This window comes from Apodemus sylvaticus, chromosome 10 (assembly GCF_947179515.1).
Source record: "Apodemus sylvaticus chromosome 10, mApoSyl1.1, whole genome shotgun sequence".
Lineage (NCBI taxonomy): Eukaryota > Metazoa > Chordata > Mammalia > Rodentia > Muridae > Apodemus > Apodemus sylvaticus.
Genome location: NC_067481.1, coordinates 51080708 through 51099227, shown reverse-complemented (window position 1 = coordinate 51099227; position 18520 = coordinate 51080708). Strand labels below are relative to the sequence as shown.

Genomic DNA, 18520 nt, shown 5'->3' with positions numbered 1-18520 from the left:
TGTGTTAGCATCCCCTGCTATAAAAATTCTGTTTTCTGTTCAGGATGATTATTTATAAAATAATACCACATTAAGCTCAATCCTCCCAAATACAACAATGTGGCTTATTCAGTGTTTTTGTTTCCACTGACATTTAAAAACATTTCCAAAGTAAGCACTTTCCTGATCTGAAGGCTCCGACCTCCTCTTGAACAGCATCCTTTCTTTCAGTATGCTGTCCACAGTCAGAGGCATGAGAGCCCATGGTAGGGTTGGTGACACAGACAGACCACAACAGAAACGCAGCTGGCAAACATGGTGCTGTGTTCAATCCTGAGGAGAGAACCAACTTCTGAAAGTTGTCCTCTGACCGCTGCACATGTGCGTCTATTCTTTCCTCTCCTCCTCTCTGTCTCTTACACATAAATAATGAAATAAAAATTATTTTTAAAAAGTGACTTTGAGAACACACATGGTAGGCACTCACTGATAAGTGGATATTAGCCCAGAAGCTCGGAATACCCAAGACACAATTCACATATCAAATGATGTCAAGAAGAAGGAAGGAGAGGCCCCTGGTCCTGGAAAGGCTTGATGCAGCAGTGTAGGGCAATACCAGGACAGGGAAGCGGGAGGGGGTTGATTGGGGATCAGGGGGAGGGAAGAGGGCTTATGGGACTTTCAGGGAGGGGAGATCCAGGAAAGGGGAAATAATTTGAAATGTAAATAAAGAATATATCTAATAAAAAATAAAATAAAATTGGAACTTCCTGAAAAAAAAGTGACTTTGAAACATCTTTAACTTCTGTCTCATGAAGCTTTTGGTAATCCTACAATGTCTTTTTTTTTCTTTTTTTAATTTGTCTAAATACCAAATGAAAAGCAGCTGTCAATAATATTCAAATCTCTTAAATGCCTGAAACTATAATACAACATAATATATACAAAAATAACATACAAGCATATATTACACACACATATATATATTTTAACCACATCGTATGAGTTATACAGACATGATCTCATTTACTGGCATTAAAGACTTTCTTCTGGAATGTGTTGATCTAAAGGGGGTCTTACCAGGGGAACTAATCCAGGATAAGATGATCACATAGCTTTGGAGAAATAACTCTGAGACAAATCTTACTTGGTTTCATGCTTAATCACCCACAAAGCCAAGAATGCTAAAGTACAGGAAATATTATGAAACAATACTAAGTTGTTTCCTAAGGACACAATAAAGCAATCATTTACCATACAGAGTAGGTTAATCTATAATTTTCCCCCACAGACGTCTGCTTACTTTATTCATAGATTCACTTTATGAGTTATAATGGGCAGACATCCTCATTGGCAAGGATAAAGGAAAGAAGCACTCAGCCCGATTAAGTTTCCACAGTTACATAAAGGAAAGCTAGGCCCAGGAGCCATGTTTCTCATTAAGGCCAGCGTTTGCTACAGGACAATAGGGCGACTCTGTTATTTTTGGATTCCTCTGAACTTCTAATTTTGTTCTTTCAGAGCTCACATAAACAGCCAGCACATCGTAGAATCACAAGACACACAAACCAAATACATGGTGGAAATACAAAATGTTTCACAGTATTTAATAAGCCAGTGCCTCATCTCTTGTTTTTAAAGAGATTATAATGCACAGACAAAGCAAAGTCAAGTCTGCTTACACATCGAAATTACTGCTGCAGTCTAAACAAAACCCCCATAGCCTCTCGTTTTCTTCCTGCCTCAGCATGCACTGAACACTTCCCAGTGATGAAAACAGGCAAAGGTAGAAAGAGGACAGTGCTCCTGCTCCCGTGGCTTTCCTGAACTGTGGTGAATTATTACCACCCTGCCTTATGTATTTTGTCCCTTTCCTGCTGACCTGTGGTTTGCTCTGTCCTTTGCCCTAGTCTCTGGAAATGCTGCTTCAGTAACTTACTCAGGGCAGGCACCAATGACTCCAGTTTTGAAGCTCGTTTTATGGAATTTTAACAGGTCAGCATTTTGAAGTATACTTTCACATTTCTAAAGTTGCTGTGATGTTTCTGAGTGAGTAACTCCCTGGGCAGTTAAGACCGGCAGCAGCTCGCATACTTACCTTGTTACTGTGTACAGTTTGTCTTCTGCAGCAAGCTTTACTAGAAAATGAAAGCTTTTGCTTAGAACTGGGACAGCAGAGGCATTCACTCTCTTATACCAAGTTAACTTCCAAGAGTTTTAACTCCCGGTTTCCCAAGGCACCAACTCTCTTTCTCAAAGCACCTGGCAAAAATCCACCTACTTTTAGAGAGTTCAGAGAATTGATAGCATATTGAATAAAATCCTTTCTAGTTATCATTTATTGATTAAAATATAAAAAGGTGCTACTTTGTGGGTTTTTGTTGTTGTTGTTATTGTTTTGACAGGGTCTTACCACATAGCTTAAGCTGGCTTCAAACTCCTTATGTAGCTCAGCTCAGACTGGCCCTGAACTTATGAGCCTCCTGAGTTCTGAGATTACTAATTTTTTTGAAATAAGATCATGTAGTTTAAAACAAAGAGATAGTAAAATTTGACTTCACAGTATGGCTCTACAATGAATCAATGCCAGAAATTTTGTTGGTGGTATTAAGCTGAGCCTATTTCTGAGAGTGTGTCAGAAGATATTATAGTTTGCTGTAATGGAGTAGTATTCTGGCCAAAAACAATTTAATCCATCCTTGTAGGAAGTCAGGACAGGAACAAGCACAACTTATGGAGGAAGATCTGCTAATTCACTCTCTGCCTCTGCTTAGATAGCTTTCTTATGTAGCGCAGGCAGATCACCTACCTAGTGAGGGCTGGTACCACTCACAGTGGGCTGGGACCTCCCAGATCAATTATCAATTGATACATTCATTCTCAGGCATGGCCACAGGCTAATTGGATCTGGGCAGTTCCTCAACTGAGGCTCCCTCCAACGATTAAACCAGATGGGTCAGGTTGACAGCTAAAAGTAGCTAGGGCAGATGATAAAAAGGATTCCCTGTTCCATATTTTGAAGAAAACGTCTTCTAGGTAATGTGGTTGTTCAGGGGTCAGGCAATCACACTGCTACAGCTCTAATTCTATCCTTCTCTGTGGCTCAGCTGCTATCACCCATCCTGAGCAGCAGTCTAGGTGGGGATGACTGATAACCAGAAGAGAGCCAGGGTAGAGTCTATGAGTTCATGGACTTCTAGCGAAGAGTCCATATTGCTCATGCCTACATTCCTTACGGAGGTAGTACAGGTTATTGCTCTCGCTAGAGTTAAAGTTGTGATACTCTGCCTTTCTTTTCTTTCATTTTTTTGGTGCTGGGCAATCCAACTGAGGGTTTCATACAGTCTAGGCAATCAGTCTACCATTGAGTTATACCCCATCTCTTGCCCTTTTAAGGAGAAATTATTATTTTTTTGGGAGGGGATTATGTATTGTTCATATGCTTATGCATGCATATATCAAGTCAAATTTCACTTCCTTGACAATTATTATACTGATGTTTTAGGTAAGTATGAATACATCTTTTTCCAGACATTTTGTTGAAGCCTTTTACCAAACTGAAAATGATCCTATTAAAAGTTTATTCCTTATCCCACTATCCAGCCCACTACCACTCTTATTTACTGACAAAAAAAGTAACACGTTTTTATTTTTTTCTAGGTATTTACTAATGACCATCTCTCCATAGCAGCCATTTCCATTTCCCTTCGCCTATGTTAGTTAGAAGACAGGGAAATATGAGGACATGGCCTTTGAGCAAAGATCTATTTAAAGTAGCTAGTCTATACCCCCAAAATGGCAGCTACTGTTGGAAACAAGAATTAACCTTTATTGAGCACATATTATGTGCTGGAACCATTTATTCTCTTTTAATATTTTAAGGCAATAAAGTAAATATTGTCATTGCTATTTTATCAAGGAAGGAAATGTAGACATCACATGTCCAAAGTCACTGAGCCAAGAACTCCCCATTTTTTCCAGGCAGGATTCTGTGACAGAGGCTCCTCTCGACAGAAGACTGTCTCTGAGAATCTAACAGCAGTGTTAAAATGCATGCTTTGTAAGAATTCAGCAACTGGGAATTACAAATGAGATTTCTGAAATTAGTCCAAAAATGGTTTCTACCCATATGTGACAGGCTGAAAAAAAATCAAGAAAAAAAGAAAAGCTACCAACTTAATGAGCTTGCCCACATCTCCAATTACTCCTTATATAGGAAGGAGCTCAGATCTCAGAGCACCCCGCTTCCTTTGTAACCTCAGTGGCCCATGTTCTCTTTTGTTCTTCTTAGCAAGGGCAGCACTGGTCCTGCCTGCCTGCCTACCCTCTGTTTTGGATGGAGGGCATTTCAAAACGGGCCTCCTCTCCCCCACACGTCTCCTGGAGACTAAACTTTCCTGCCCGACCCATGGCAGAAACGTGGTCACATCAGGCAAGACATACCTTGTTTTGCTGCCTTGGGAATCATTCTCCTTAGACACAGTCTAGGATGTGAGCAGCATCTTACAAAAGTTCTAATGTCTAGGAAATGGGCAGGGCAGAAGGGGAAGAGAGGCCATGATTTTCTGATGTCACTGGGGCGGAGCAAGGCTGGGCTGGGGATCTCCTGCCTCATCCAAAACCAGACAAGTTTCTGTCTGTGGACAAAACAGCTGAAGAGGAAGAGCTGTGCCCAAGCGGCTTTGTACCTCACAAGCGTCAAAGCAAAGGGTGTGGCTTTAGCGCTTTCTGTTCCTTTAACTCTCGCGAGGCCTTGGTCCCTGCGCATGCGCGGTTAGTAGCGCGGGTGCTCCATAGCGCCTGCGTGCTTGGAATTGGTGCGCCTGCGCACAGCTTCCGGCCGGTTTTCAGAGGCGGGAAGTTCCGCGCGGCTGCCTGCTGACGGAGGCGAGGTTAACTTGAGGGCTCTCTTTGTACATGGTGTTGGCAGGGGATTCTTGGAGGGAAATACAGTTCGTTGACCTAAAATGGCCCCCATGAGTGGGTGTGTCAGGCGGGAGGTGGGTGTCGGAAGGGAAGATGAGTTCTGACTGGAAACTCTCTCCCTTCCTTAAGGAGGTCTCAAGCAGGCCCTGTCTGGCCTCTGCTTGAGGCCCTGGTCTTAGGGCAGGTTTGTCAGTGAGTTGGGTAGTGCACCCTGCCCCCAACAGTGCCCCGCCCCCCATCTCCACCACCCCTGCTCCCATAGCCCCTGCCACCCAGTCACCCCACTCCCACCAACCAGCCCCTGCCACTCTGCCTCCGCCACCCCAGCTTCCACCACTCCTGTCATCCCAGTCACCCTGCTCCTGCCACCCCTACCCCTGCAACCCAGTCACCCCATTCCCTTCACCCCACCCCTGGTCCAGCTGAAGCCAGTTCTCTTGGAAGCTGGGTTCAGGGCAAGAGTTTACTGGTTCAGGAAGATGATGGTGTACTTTGATTGCACGGTTACTTGTGTTCACATCAATCTGTCTCACTGGGATTTACAGTAGAAATTATTTGGGTTTGTGTCTGGCCTTTTCATGGGCAAACATTTGTTGAATTAAATAAATTATATTAATATATAAATATATTAGGAAGCCAGAATCAGAAAAAAAATTACAATGGAAAAATGTTTTATTTGTTTCTGTAAGTTTGCCAGTGCTGTAAGCTGTAATTATATTATATTAATTATATAATTTTATATATATATATATATATATATATATATAAAATGTAATTATATTGTATTATATATATATAATGTAATTATATTGTATTATAGCTTTGGTTCAAAATTCCCATGATGGGTCCTGAATTCTGAAATAAATTGCTTAGACTGTGTGGAAACTCTGTATATATTTAGAAAACAAGATTGTATCCACCCCTGTCATAATGTATTTGAACATAGCTGGGAAAATGAGGTGTTTTAAATTCTTATTCACAAAGCAGTTCCTGAGGTGATATCATTTGACAGTTTAAGCCATAGTGTTCATAATTAATTGACTGAAAAGCTGATCTTGTTGATGAATATGAGTTGCATGTTTCTTCCTTCTAAGGTTTAGTTAACTACCTTTTGTAAATGTCAAGCTTTGACACTGAAGAAAATGAAGAGAAATCTAAATGAAAGTTCAACCCGAAGTACAGCAGGTATTGAACAGCATTTAATTGTTTTTGGTATTTTTCACATAGTACATAAAACATGCAAAACCATGTATAATTTATAGGAACATTTGGGAAGGAATGTTTAAAGAGATTAGACTTTAGCCTCTTTTTATAGTCAAAAGAGGTAAAGAAAACGTGTTAAGGCAAAGTATTTAGCAGTAGTGATGAGAGTAAAATTAAATGTACAGAGATTTACTCTAGTGCTTTTTCTACAAAACTTAAGGGATTGATTTATTTATGGTTGTAAGCAGGAAACAAAGAAATACATTTGCGTTTTTCTGATTGACTTGTTAAAATGTTTTCTTTTTTTAAAAGTATTTCTTTTTAAAAAATTAGTTATTTTATTTATTTACATTTCAAATGTTGCCTCCTTTCTGATTCTCCCCTCTGCAACCCCCATCCCGACCCCTCCCTTTTGCCTCTAAGAAGGTGCTCCCCCACCCACATACCACAAGTATTATTTAATCTTTATTGCCACCTCTGTTTTCTAGATAAGATAACAAGACACAGAGACCTTAACTAAGTAATCTAGAGTGGTAGAAATAGGGCTTGAACCTAGAAATCTGATTTTAGAGTCCACATTCTTTTTTTTTTTTTCTTTCTTTTTTTTTTATTCGATATAATTTATTTACATTTCAAATGATTTCCCCTTTTCTAGCCCCCCCACTCCCCGAAAGTCCCGCAAACCCCCTTCTCTTCCCCTGTCCTCCCACCCACCCCTTCCCACTTCCCGGTTCTGGTTTTGCTGAATACTGTTTCACTGAGTCTTTCCAGAACCAGGGGCCACTCTTCCTTTCTTCTTGTACCTCATTTGATGTGTGGATTATGTTTTGGGTATTCCAGTTTTCTAGGTTAATATCCACTTATTAGTGAGTGCATACCATGATTCACCTTTTGAGTCTGAGTTACCTCACTTAGTATGATATTCTCTAGCTCCATCCATTTGCCTAAGAATTTCATGAATTCATTGTTTCTAATGGCTGAATAGTACTCCATTGTGTAGATATACCACATTTTTTGCATCCACTCTTCTGTTGAGGGATACCTGGGTTCTTTCCAGCATCTGGCAATTACAAATAGGGCTGCTATGAACATAGTAGAACATGTATCCTTATTACATGGTGGGGAGTCTTCTGGGTATATGCCCAGGAGTGGTATAGCAGGATCTTCTGGAAGTAAGGTGCCCAGTTTTCGGAGGAACCGCCAGACTGATTTCCAGAGTGGTTGTACCAATTTGCAACCCCACCAGCAGTGGAGGAGTGTTCTAGAGTCCACATTCTTAATCATTATGTTATGCTTCTTTGTATATATCTTTGGTCAAAGAATTTAAGGAAACTGCTCATATTTAACTTTGAAGTTTTATTTCAAATCCTCGTTGAAGGCACAGTTAAAACCCAAGCTTCCAGACTCAAGCGTCTATGTGATAATAGGTTTTCATTAGAGATCTTCCTGAGTTAGTATTCTCCAGTGAGAATGGGGTAGCTAGATAATGATAGTGTTAAGAGTTTCTGAACTGAGATTTAGGAACTTGAGTCCTATCTCGGTTTTTTTTAGTTATTGCTCTGAAGATCTCTTTTGATCCTGAATTCTCTTGTAACTTTTAAAGTTTATTTATTGTTTTGACTGAAGAACCTGCTTTTGTCATGTGGAGGAAGTGGTGATGGTATTTACTTTTACTTGGATTAGGCATTGTCATTCTCTTTAAGAAAGTGGTTTTCAACCTATGGGTCAAGACCCCTTTGGGAGTCACATATTAGATATCTTGCATGTCAGGTATTTGTATTACAATTCACAACAGTTGCAAAATTACAGCTATGAAATAGCAATGAAATAATATTATAGTTGGGGATCACTATAGCCTGAGGAATTATATTAAATGGTCACCACATTAGAAGGGTAGAGAACTACTATCTTACAACATTTAAAAAATGATCCATGAAAAAATATCATTGTAGATATCTGGGGTGCTTATCGAAAGCATAATTTTGGGTTCCAGAGTAAATAATTGATATAAAAATTTCAACTTTGGAGAGTGTGACCTTGAAACCTACATGTTAATCAGAATTCCAGGATAAATCTTAGTCAAACTAAAGTTTGGTAACTATGGTCTGACAGACTGGCAGTCTAATGTATGGTTAGATTTTTGGAAAGAATGCTTCAAAGCAATTTCTTTCTTAGCTTTGATATGTTTTATAGCAGCTAAGGAAATAAATAGAAGAGGAAAATTCAGGAAAGAAAAAAATAGATTTGGGAAAGGTTTGGGGATAAAAACAGAGACAGGAGAAGAAGAAAGGACTTTAGAGACACTGGTAAGCTATGTGGACTTCTAAAAGATTGCAAAAATTATTTCAAGACTATAGAAATATATCTGTAGTGTAGTATATTAGCATGTAGAAGTCGACAGTAAACTGCATCATTACATATCATTGATGGAAGTTGTTCTAGACGTAGACATCTTATTTACCTATTTCATACTAATTTATTGGTACATTCTATATAGGCTGTTTGCCTGTGCCGCTGTTCAATCAGAAAAAAAGGAACAGACAGCCATTAACTTCTAATCCACTTCAGAATGATCCAGGTATTGGTACTGTTTCTGACAGTTACGGTTCCCCTTCTTTACCAACAGGTAAGAAAATGAGTATGTAAAAATTTCAAGAGACAAGAACTAGAAAGTAGAAAATTACTGGGTCTCTCACTGCAGAAAGTCCCTGCTGCGTCTCACTGCCCGGATATAGAGATTACTTGGCTCCTTCTGAGCATTCCAGCACAGGAGTTTTGAGTTGCCTAGTATACGAGGATGGCTTAGCATTTAAATGGAGTCTATCTTTATGTCTGGAGCCTTTGTTCCAATAAAGTAGGAACCTACATTGCAAAGACTGTTTTTCTTTCTCAGAACATAGAATATGGTGACTTTTTTTTTTTTTTTAAGGAAAGGATGGAAGGGTTTGAGTTACCTCAGAAACGCAGAAAAGTGTATATAGAGTTAAAAAAAATGGAAACAAGTGGACTGTAGAAAAGGAATAAGCCCAGGAATTTCTGGTGCTTGGTTCTAGTCATTGCTTTCTCAGAGTACTTTTGCCTGTCTTTTCTCTGTTGTCTCTCTCAGTATTTTCTGTGATCTGAAAATTTCTAAGTTGAAAGATAACCACTGAGTAGGAGATGGACCTTTAGGAGGTGCTTAGAGTTGTGAGGAGTCTACCCCTACGAAAGGACTAGTGGCCTTGAAAAGGAAGGGTGAAGAAGTATGTTTGCTGCTTCGGCCATGTGAGGGCACTAAGAGGGGCTCTCTCTGAAGTGAAAAGAAGCTTTCACTAAACACCTAATTTCTTGTCACCTCCATCTAAGATGTTTTAATCTCCAGCACTGTCAAAAACTTCTATTTGTAAATTACCCAATTTAAGATATTTTGTGATAGCCCAAATGGTCCAAGATCCTTTCATGTAGTGTGCTTCCTTATAGCTTAAGCCACCACATTATGATAGTTGTCATTGCTGGGAGATACTCTATCTCTACTTCTCGGAGACTGACTGCCTTTTGTAATCTTGATTAAGTTTTCGAGTCAGGAAGCTTCTAATATATGTTACATTTTAAGTGAGACCACTAAAATCTTGTTGTCGGTGAACCAATTAGCTATAGTGGTGAGTGTTGGGAGACTTACTTTTCTTATTTATTTATTTATTTATTTATTTATTTATTTATTTATTTATTTATTTATGTATGTGTGTTCTAGAGATGAGAGTCAGGTCATTAAGCTAGATGGCAAGGCTCCCTGCTAAGCCATCTTTTTTTTTTTTTTCATGTGGTAGGGAGAGGATAAGGGACATAGGGGCTGCCTCTGGGTGGAGGAAGGGAAGAAGGTGAGGGGAGAGGAAAAACATGGCTTTTTATGGAGCTGTAGCAGGAAAACATAGGGCAGAGGCAGCAATGGGAATGTGGCACCTCTGGCACCTGCTAAGCCATCTTGTTCACTGGCTCAATGTACAAAGTCTTTTTTCTTCCTTCTGGAAGAAAGCACTGGTAGGCAGATATTCTGAAATATATTTGGTACATTCTGGGAAAGTATTTTAAATTTTGGGAACAAACATTAAAATTATTAATGGAATCATATAAGTAAAATACTAAAAAATTTATGTATAGCAATGCTTACATCTGCATTTTTTCACTGTGCTTTCATAGTCTTTGATGCAGTCATTGTTTTCTTCTACACTAGGAATTTAAAGTATAAAGATAGCATATAATGTTTCCATTTTCAAAATTTGAATTTTTATTATTAGTGTGTATATGAGTACAGTAACAGAGAGTAACTAGAACAGAGTAGAAAATTTATATGGAAGTGTATACCATACATAGTAAGAGTTATATTTCATGTTAAAATTTTGTTATCTTACTCTGATTCTGTGTATCTCTGTTAGTTTCACACATAGTTACCTTGTTACCAGTTATAATGCATTTCTTGATGTGGGGTGGCATAAAGTTTAAGAAACATTGGATTTAACTAAATTTATGTTGCCAATTACAAGGCGCTATATTAGGATCAGTTGTGGAAAAGACAGATTACACTGCTATCTTTGCTTAAATATAGTGGGTGAGAGAGACATCTATAAAATTAGGCAGGCAGTGACAAATTCTGCAATCAAGTGCTACTAAAGATTATGCCAATTTCTTCTACTTGTTAGAACTACCAAATTAAAATAAATGTAAGGAATTATTTTGAAAATAAAATCTTATTTTTATGTGTTCTTATACTTCTGAGATTGGGCATGGGAAGCTGTGAATCCAGAAGTTGCTCCATTAAAGAAAATGATGAATACAGGGTATGTGAAAAAAATATGAACCAATACATGTGTGTCTGTTACTGACTGATGTTACTTTCTGTATACATTTTACATTTATCAGTTTGAAAACAAATTGTGTTTAACAAGATTTTTCCTTGAAAGGCAAATACCAGCTTCTGCTTCCTATCCCCTGAGAAGTCAAGATTCTGTGTCTAAATCTATTCAATCAAATGCTGAAAGAAGCCAAAGTGCCTGGGGGTGAGTCTACATATGCTTTCTCTTTCTCTTCTTTCCTTTAAAAAATCTTTTTTCTTTCTTAGAAATACATTTAGGAAATTTCTACATTAATGTCTTAGTCAGGGTTTCTATTCCTGCACAAACATCATGACCAAGAAGCAAGTTGGGGGAGGAAAGGGTTTATTGAGCTTACACTTCCATGTTGCAGTTCATCACTAAAGTAAGTCAGGACTGGAACTCAAGCAGGTCAGGAAGCAGGAGCTGATGCAGAGGCCATGGAGGGATGTGTCTTACTGGCTTGCTTCCCTGGCTTGCTCAGTCTGTTCTCTTATAGAACCCAAGAGCACCAGCCCAAAGGTGGTACCACCCACAAGGGACCCTCCCCCTTGATCACTAATTGAGAAAATGCCCCACAACTGGATTTCATGGAGGCACTTCCCCAACTGAAGCTACTTTCTCTGTGATAACTCCAGCCTGTGTCAAGTTGACACACAAAACTAGCCAGTACAATTAATAACAAACTAATATTTGAATATAATCTATGTATATCTTCCTGTATACTTTACACAATGTAATGCAATTAAAAAACCTTCTAAGAAATTGAAACTAGGCTCCACATATTCAAGAATATGGCACTGGTCTTTATGAGCCTAGATTTATTCACTTAGCATATCTTAGTATAATATTTAATAATATACTGTAATAACAAATAATATATCTATTAGCTAATTCTGCTTAAGTATTCTGTGTTTGTTCTAATCAGAAATATAAAAATTACTGTTTTTAGGAAGACATCAGTGTAAATTCTGTTTTTCTTTATTTTCTGGAAATATAACTAACATGGCATGCTTTTTAGTGATTCTCAATGATTATTTTTGGTAATAAAAAGCATGTGTGAGATGTTACTTATAAGAGCGTGGAGGACTCAGAGGTGGCTCCCTCATGGAAAAGCTTACCCCAGTGTGGCTGATGACTCCACAAAAGCTCATCTCTGGAATTCCCAGCCAAAGAGTTTCCTCTCTGCAGCTTTTTTTTTTTCTGCTTATATTACTGTGGGAAGGACCTGGTAGTTTTCTGAATTTCATTAGCTGCCTCAATCTTTGAGCCTCCTTCTTCCATTAAGGAAGGAATGTTTCAATTCAGAGGAACAGCTATGAATAGCTATAATTCTAATATTTTCTTGGATATTAATGATGTTTGGGGTATTTATAATTTAAAGAGTCATGATTGTGATCTTTTTACCCCTTTATTCTTAAATTTATAGTTAATTTGTTAACAGTATTTCTCAAACTGTACAAATCTTAGGCCCCGTAAAACCTAGTCTTTTTGCTGATCACTAGGTTCTCCCTGTCTTTTTCTCCCCCAAACAATGGGTGGGTTGTATTGATTGCCTTGTAATGCAGGTATTTTTGGGAAAATTCCTCATGTTTAAGAGTTTGTGAGTTGGACTAATTTTCCTTTCCCATATAACCCTTAACTGGCCTGCTTAGAAAATATCCTTTTTTCTGGGCTTTATTAACACCCTGTACTGACAAGCTTTACAAATTATGTAAACACATATAACACATTTGTTTAGTATGGCTTTTCAAAGCATAAAACATTAAATAACCTTATAGGCAAAAGCTATAGCGTTTTTTTTTTTTTTTTTTTTTTTTTTTTACTTTGTCAAAAATTTCAAGATAAATGTGTAAAGAATTAAGTAAAAGTCCTCAAAATATTTCTACTTGGAAACTACTGTTATGTGGAGGCTCAAATATCATAAATACATTTGTAGCGATGTATACTGAGTTGGGAGACTGGTCTTCTCTGATTTCTGAACTTGCCATTGACTTGCTGCTTAACTTTGTATGCATTGATACTTCCCCAAAACTCTCTCTCTTTATCTTGAAAGAGAAGTAATAATATATCATTGTGTAATGAATGATGTGTTTCAAATGTCTTACTACTTTGTAGCTATAAACCACAGATTGTCAGAATAATGAAAAATTTCATCAGTTGTTCCCTAAATATGAAGACACAGAGAAGTATGCTTTCTTTTTACAGCTACAGAGGCAACAACAGAAACACTAGCTTGAGAACTTGGGATAGAAATGATTTCCGACCTCAGCATAAAACTGTAAGCCCTGGGGCAAACAGTGAATTCACTTCTTGTCCAGTGGATTTGGGAGCTCAACGACAAAAACAGTTCCAAATATCTGAATTTCCTAACTTACCTGGACTCAAAGAAGCTGAAGTACCCCAGAAAACATGCTTATCAAAACCGCCTGGCTCTACAATGAAAGGCCCTGACAGAGCCAGTGCACTGCAGGCATTTAAACCAAGTTATCAACAAAATACATTTAAGAAAACAGTGTCGGGAGATGTTCCCAGAGAAAATTCTCTGAAGGTAAACATTCAAATATTAATGAATAGCTCTTTTACATGTAGTAAATATTTGAAAGATATGTACATGGTATATGTAGATTAGCATTAATATTCAGCTTCCCATTGGAGTAGAGGAGTGTGGGTTTTTGAAATGTCTTAGATTTTTTTAATAGTGGCTCTAGAGTTTCTTACTGGATTCTGGTTTTTACTCTTTTAATTATTAAGGTAACAAGAGTTTATCCATTGCTTTGTAGAAATAATCTATGTTTTTTGATTATGCCATTTTCTCCCCTCCCCAGAGGTATCAGTTCTGCAAAGTGCCACATAACATTTTTGATTTTATAGACCATACTGTCTTTGCTGCAGTTATTTTACTACAAGGATGAACTCTGCCATTGTAAGCAGAGATACAGCACATTATCTCTTAGAAGCAGCCAGAGATAGCACATTAATGAATGAACATGGCTGTGGTCCAGTAGAAGTTGACAGAAATAGTGGGTTAGGTTAGATTTGGAGTGTAGGCCATGGTTTTCTGGCTTCTGCTTTATAATCTGGTCTTGTTCTACCTTTCGTGCCTTCTGTACCACATTGCAAAGTGTTGTTCATCTAGAACTCTTCACACTGGGATGCATATGGAATATATACTGCAGTATCTCTCTGCTTTGGTTTATAGTCTAGAGAGCATGTACCTTTTCCTAAGCTGCACTTCTGATTGTTCTTTGAGATGTTTTCTACAACATGTGTAGGTTATCTTCTCTCTCACCCATCACTCCAAGGCCCACTGGATTGTTGCTCTGATTCTTTGTGTTCTGGCAGACTGCATTGTCCTACCTGGTGCCTCACCTTGGGCTCCTTGTTTTCTGCCGTTAGTCAACAGGAGTCACTGGGAGGAGAGGTGGAGATTTCCTTTTTTTAATGTCTGTGTCCCTCTCTGGGCCTAGGTTTCATGGTCTTGGTAATTTTATTTTTCTCCCACTGCTCTTTCAGTTTCTTACTGCTATTAGTGTTTGGGTGCTTAAGTACTCTGGCATTTGTTCTGATTATAATCTGGACATTACTGATTTCAGCAAAAAAATCAGGGTAAATTCTGTTTTTCTGGAAATGTTTTATAGATTCTCAGTACCACGTTATGTTGTATACATAATGACATGACATTGTCACCTTAGTAACAATGACTCGCTGTGGCAGTCATTTTCAAGGAGGCATATTCAAATCTTGCATAGGAGGGAGATGGGGAAATTTTGAAAAAAAAGTTTCATTAGGTACTCTTTACAACCTGATTGCCTCAAAGGAAATTGTACCTTAACCCTTGAAAGTTAGTATTGTTTGTTTTGAGACAGGGTTGCACTGTGTTGCTCTGAACTCACTATATAGACCAAGTTGGCCTCAAACTGTAGAGATTCACCTGCCTCTGCATTTCAATTGCTGGGATTAAAGGCTGTGTTTTCAGATCTTAAAAAACAAACAAACTATAAAGTATGGGGCTAGAGAGATAGCTTGGTAGTTAAGAGCATTGGCCACACTTCCGAGGGACTTGGGCTCTCTTCCCAATACCGCACAATGGCTCACAACATTCTGAAAGTCTGGTTCTGTGAGCACAAGGTACATACATCTATAAATATACAGACAAAACACTTATACACATAAAAGAAAATAAATATTTTTCTTGAAAATTTATTTTTTTATTCTTTAATCCTTTTTTACAGTCCAGATTTCATCCCCCTCCTGGTCTGCCCCCCCCTCCCCATCCCATACATACCTATCCCATCTCCATAAGGATATTCATACCCCCCCCACCTCAATCCCACCAGGCCTTCTCACCCCTGGGGGCCTCAAGTCTCTTGAGGGTTAGGTGCATCTTCTCTCACTGAGGCTGGACCTGGCAGTCCTCTACTGTATTTGTTTTGGGGTCTCATATTGGCTGGTGTATGCTGCCTGGATGGTGGCTCAGTTTCTGAGAGATCTCAGGGGTACAGGTCAGTTAAGACTGCTAAAAAAAATACAAAGTACAAAAAATGCAAAGTACATTTCTATTTCAGGACTTTTACATGTGCTAGTCTCTGTCCCCACTTACCTACCCACTTAAAATGATAAACACTGTCTCTCTTTATCTTTTCATTCTAAAATTATTTTTTCATGTACAGATGATAACAATTTCTAGTGTTTTATTATAGTTATTAACTCATTTACTTGATGAATGCTATTTTAGATTAGAAATTATGTGAAGATATATCATCATCATCACCACCATCATCACCATCATCATTCTTGTTTTTGAGACAGGGTCTCACCATGCAGCACTCACTAGGGTGATCTGGAACCTTCTATGTAGATCAGGTTGTCTTTGAACTCACAGAGATACACCTACTTCTGCCTCCTGTATGTGCCACCATGCCTGTTTGTTTGCTTAATTATTGTTTCTTGAGTAGTTTTTGGCATACATTGGATACCCCAAAAGCACTTAAATTTTTTGTTAGTGTATATTATACTACAAAGTAGTGGGTTTCATTATAATGTTCTCATAAATTATATTTGCATCACTCCATTATCCATTCTTATTTCTCCTTTCCACCTTTTGTTCCCCTTCCACTTTTATGATTATTTTTCTTCAGTTTTAAAAAGTACCTGTTAAGTGAATGAATGAATCAATGTGTCTACAATGTGGGTAGGTATTCTTTTACTTACCTGCTTGTAAAGGTGCTGGCACTTAATGCTTATTCACTGGAGGAGAAAGTTAATGGAGTAAATGACTAGCAATATAAGTAATTCTTTTAAATTTTTACTTATTATTGTGTGTATGATGTGTGTAGGGGAAGTATGTGTGGAGGTCAGAGGACAACTTTGTGGAATTGGTTTTCTCTTTTCATCTTTTCGTGGATTCTGGGGATCAAATTCAGGTTATCAGGCTTATATGGCAAGTGCCTTGCCCACTGTGCCATCTCTCTGACTCCATGATTCTCTTCTTTATGTATATTCTAGTTTTCATTCTATATGCAGTGAAATGTAATGATGGATTTAATTTGGGGAATTAATTGCAATGAAACTTTTAGTGGTTCTTTTTACATACTCTATACGGTGACTTATTATTAGAAGCTAGACTTTGCATAGATCAAAGAGTATAATGAATAAAATGAAACACTTCTCTAATGCTATGCTTTTTTCCTGAAAGGAAGGTACTTTGAATCGGTTAAAGGAAAAAGATAATTCTTTAAGAATTATTTCTGCAGTTATTGAAAGCATGAAGTATTGGCGAGCACAAGTGCAGAAAACTGTACTTCTTTTTGAAGTATTGGGTAGGTATAATATTTCAAGAATATTTCAGTAACTATTTTGGATATTTTTTAATGCCATTAGGAATACCTAGGATATCATGAAGAAAACACAAATTGGAAAAAGGAGATTATGTATATTAGGGAAAATGTAGGCTGCCTTCAAAATAACAGATGTCTACTATCAGTACTCAGGAGATCATTATTAAATGGATAAATAACACCATTTGATAAAAATTCATAGAGTTAAACGTGAATTAGGACTTAAATTTTATAGATCAAGAAACAGCTTTGAGAGATGAACATTCTGTACATGTACATGAATATATTTCATTTTAGAAAATAAAAAAATCAAGTTTAAACAATGTCATAAAATAGTACTAAGCTGAAGACCTGGCAGTAGAATTCTAATTTAATGTTGTTTTCATTAAACTAGGATACTTCTTTGTTGTTATAGTGCATTTTATTGTTGTTATGGCTCTGGAATTCATGCAGTCTACAGAACACAGCAAAAGGATACAATTCCTTTATCAGTAAAACTGGGAGAGATGTTATGGGATGGCATTTAAATATCAAATTTCTTTGTTAAATTTTATTTATGTTTATATTCATTTCCCCACTTTAATTCTGATTAGCTGTCCTGGATTCAGCTGTCACACCTGGCCCACATTATTCAAAGACTTTTCTAATGAGAGATGGAAAAAATATTCTTCCATGTGTATTTTATGAAATTGTGAGTATTTTAAAGTGTTCATTTTCAGTGCCTATGCTAACAAAAGATGAAACTATAGGCCATATTCCCATTGAAGTAGAAATTCTGTTAGCAAAAGTGTACATGATTCATGAGCTATTATTGGGGGGATTATGAAATGTCCCAGGATGCAGCTTCTTGCTAGTTCATTAGAAGCCCTATCCAGGTTAGAACCATCCCTCTGTGACAGGTCACCTGTGCATGCCTGCTGATATTGTAAGCAACAGAGAGTCATATCAGAGTGATCCATTGATCATATTTAAATATGATCATCAACTTCATTGATCACATTACAAGTTAAACATCAAACTTTAGATGAGACAATAGCTAATTTTTGACTTTTATTTTTGAAAAATAGGATCGTGAACTTCCAAGACTGATTAGAGGCCGAGTTCACAGGTGTGTTGGACACTACGACCCAGACAAGAACATTTTCAAGTGTGTTTCTGTCAGACCAGCATCTGCTTCTGAACAAAAGACTTTCCAAGCATTTGTTACAATTGTAGATGCCGAGATGAAGTATCATACTAAAGTAATGAATGAAATGTAAATAGTGACAAAGGGAATTATACAGTGAGCAGAAGCATTTGCTGTTATTAGGTTACCACTTGCATGGTTTTATCACTCTTTTTTTTTTGTATTTCACTTTTTTTATATAAAAATAAAACTTTTCTTATAAATTTGACCAAAACAGCATAGCTTGATTTTTTTCTCTTCAAAATTTTTATTAGTTATATTCTTTATTTACATTTCAAAAGATTTCCTCTTTCCTGGTTCCCTTCTCCCCAAAAGTCCCATAAGCCCTCTCCCCTCCCCGTTCCCCAATCAACCCCCTCCCGCTTCCCTGTCCTGGTATTCCCCTAAACTGCTGCATCAAGCCTTTCCAGGACCAGGGACCTCGTCTTCCTTCTTCTTGGGCATCATTTGATGTGTGAATTTTGTCTTGGATATTCCTAGCTTCTTAGGTATTCCTATCAGTGAGTGTGTACCACATGTGTTCTTTTGTGATTGGGTTA

General features: G+C 37.8%; 1 protein-coding gene across 1 annotated transcript; it reads left to right on the top strand.

Moving 5' to 3' along the window:
* Positions 1-6047: 6047 nt before the first annotated feature.
* On the top strand, positions 6048-18054 carry Spata22 (spermatogenesis associated 22). The gene is made up of 8 exons (XM_052197216.1): positions 6048-6090; positions 8606-8734; positions 10862-10922; positions 11046-11141; positions 13164-13506; positions 16654-16777; positions 17389-17486; positions 17863-18054. The coding sequence occupies exons 1-8, from the start codon at positions 6048-6050 to the stop codon at positions 18052-18054; spliced, it is 1086 nt and encodes a 361-aa protein (XP_052053176.1).
* The last annotated feature ends 466 nt before the right edge of the window (positions 18055-18520 follow it).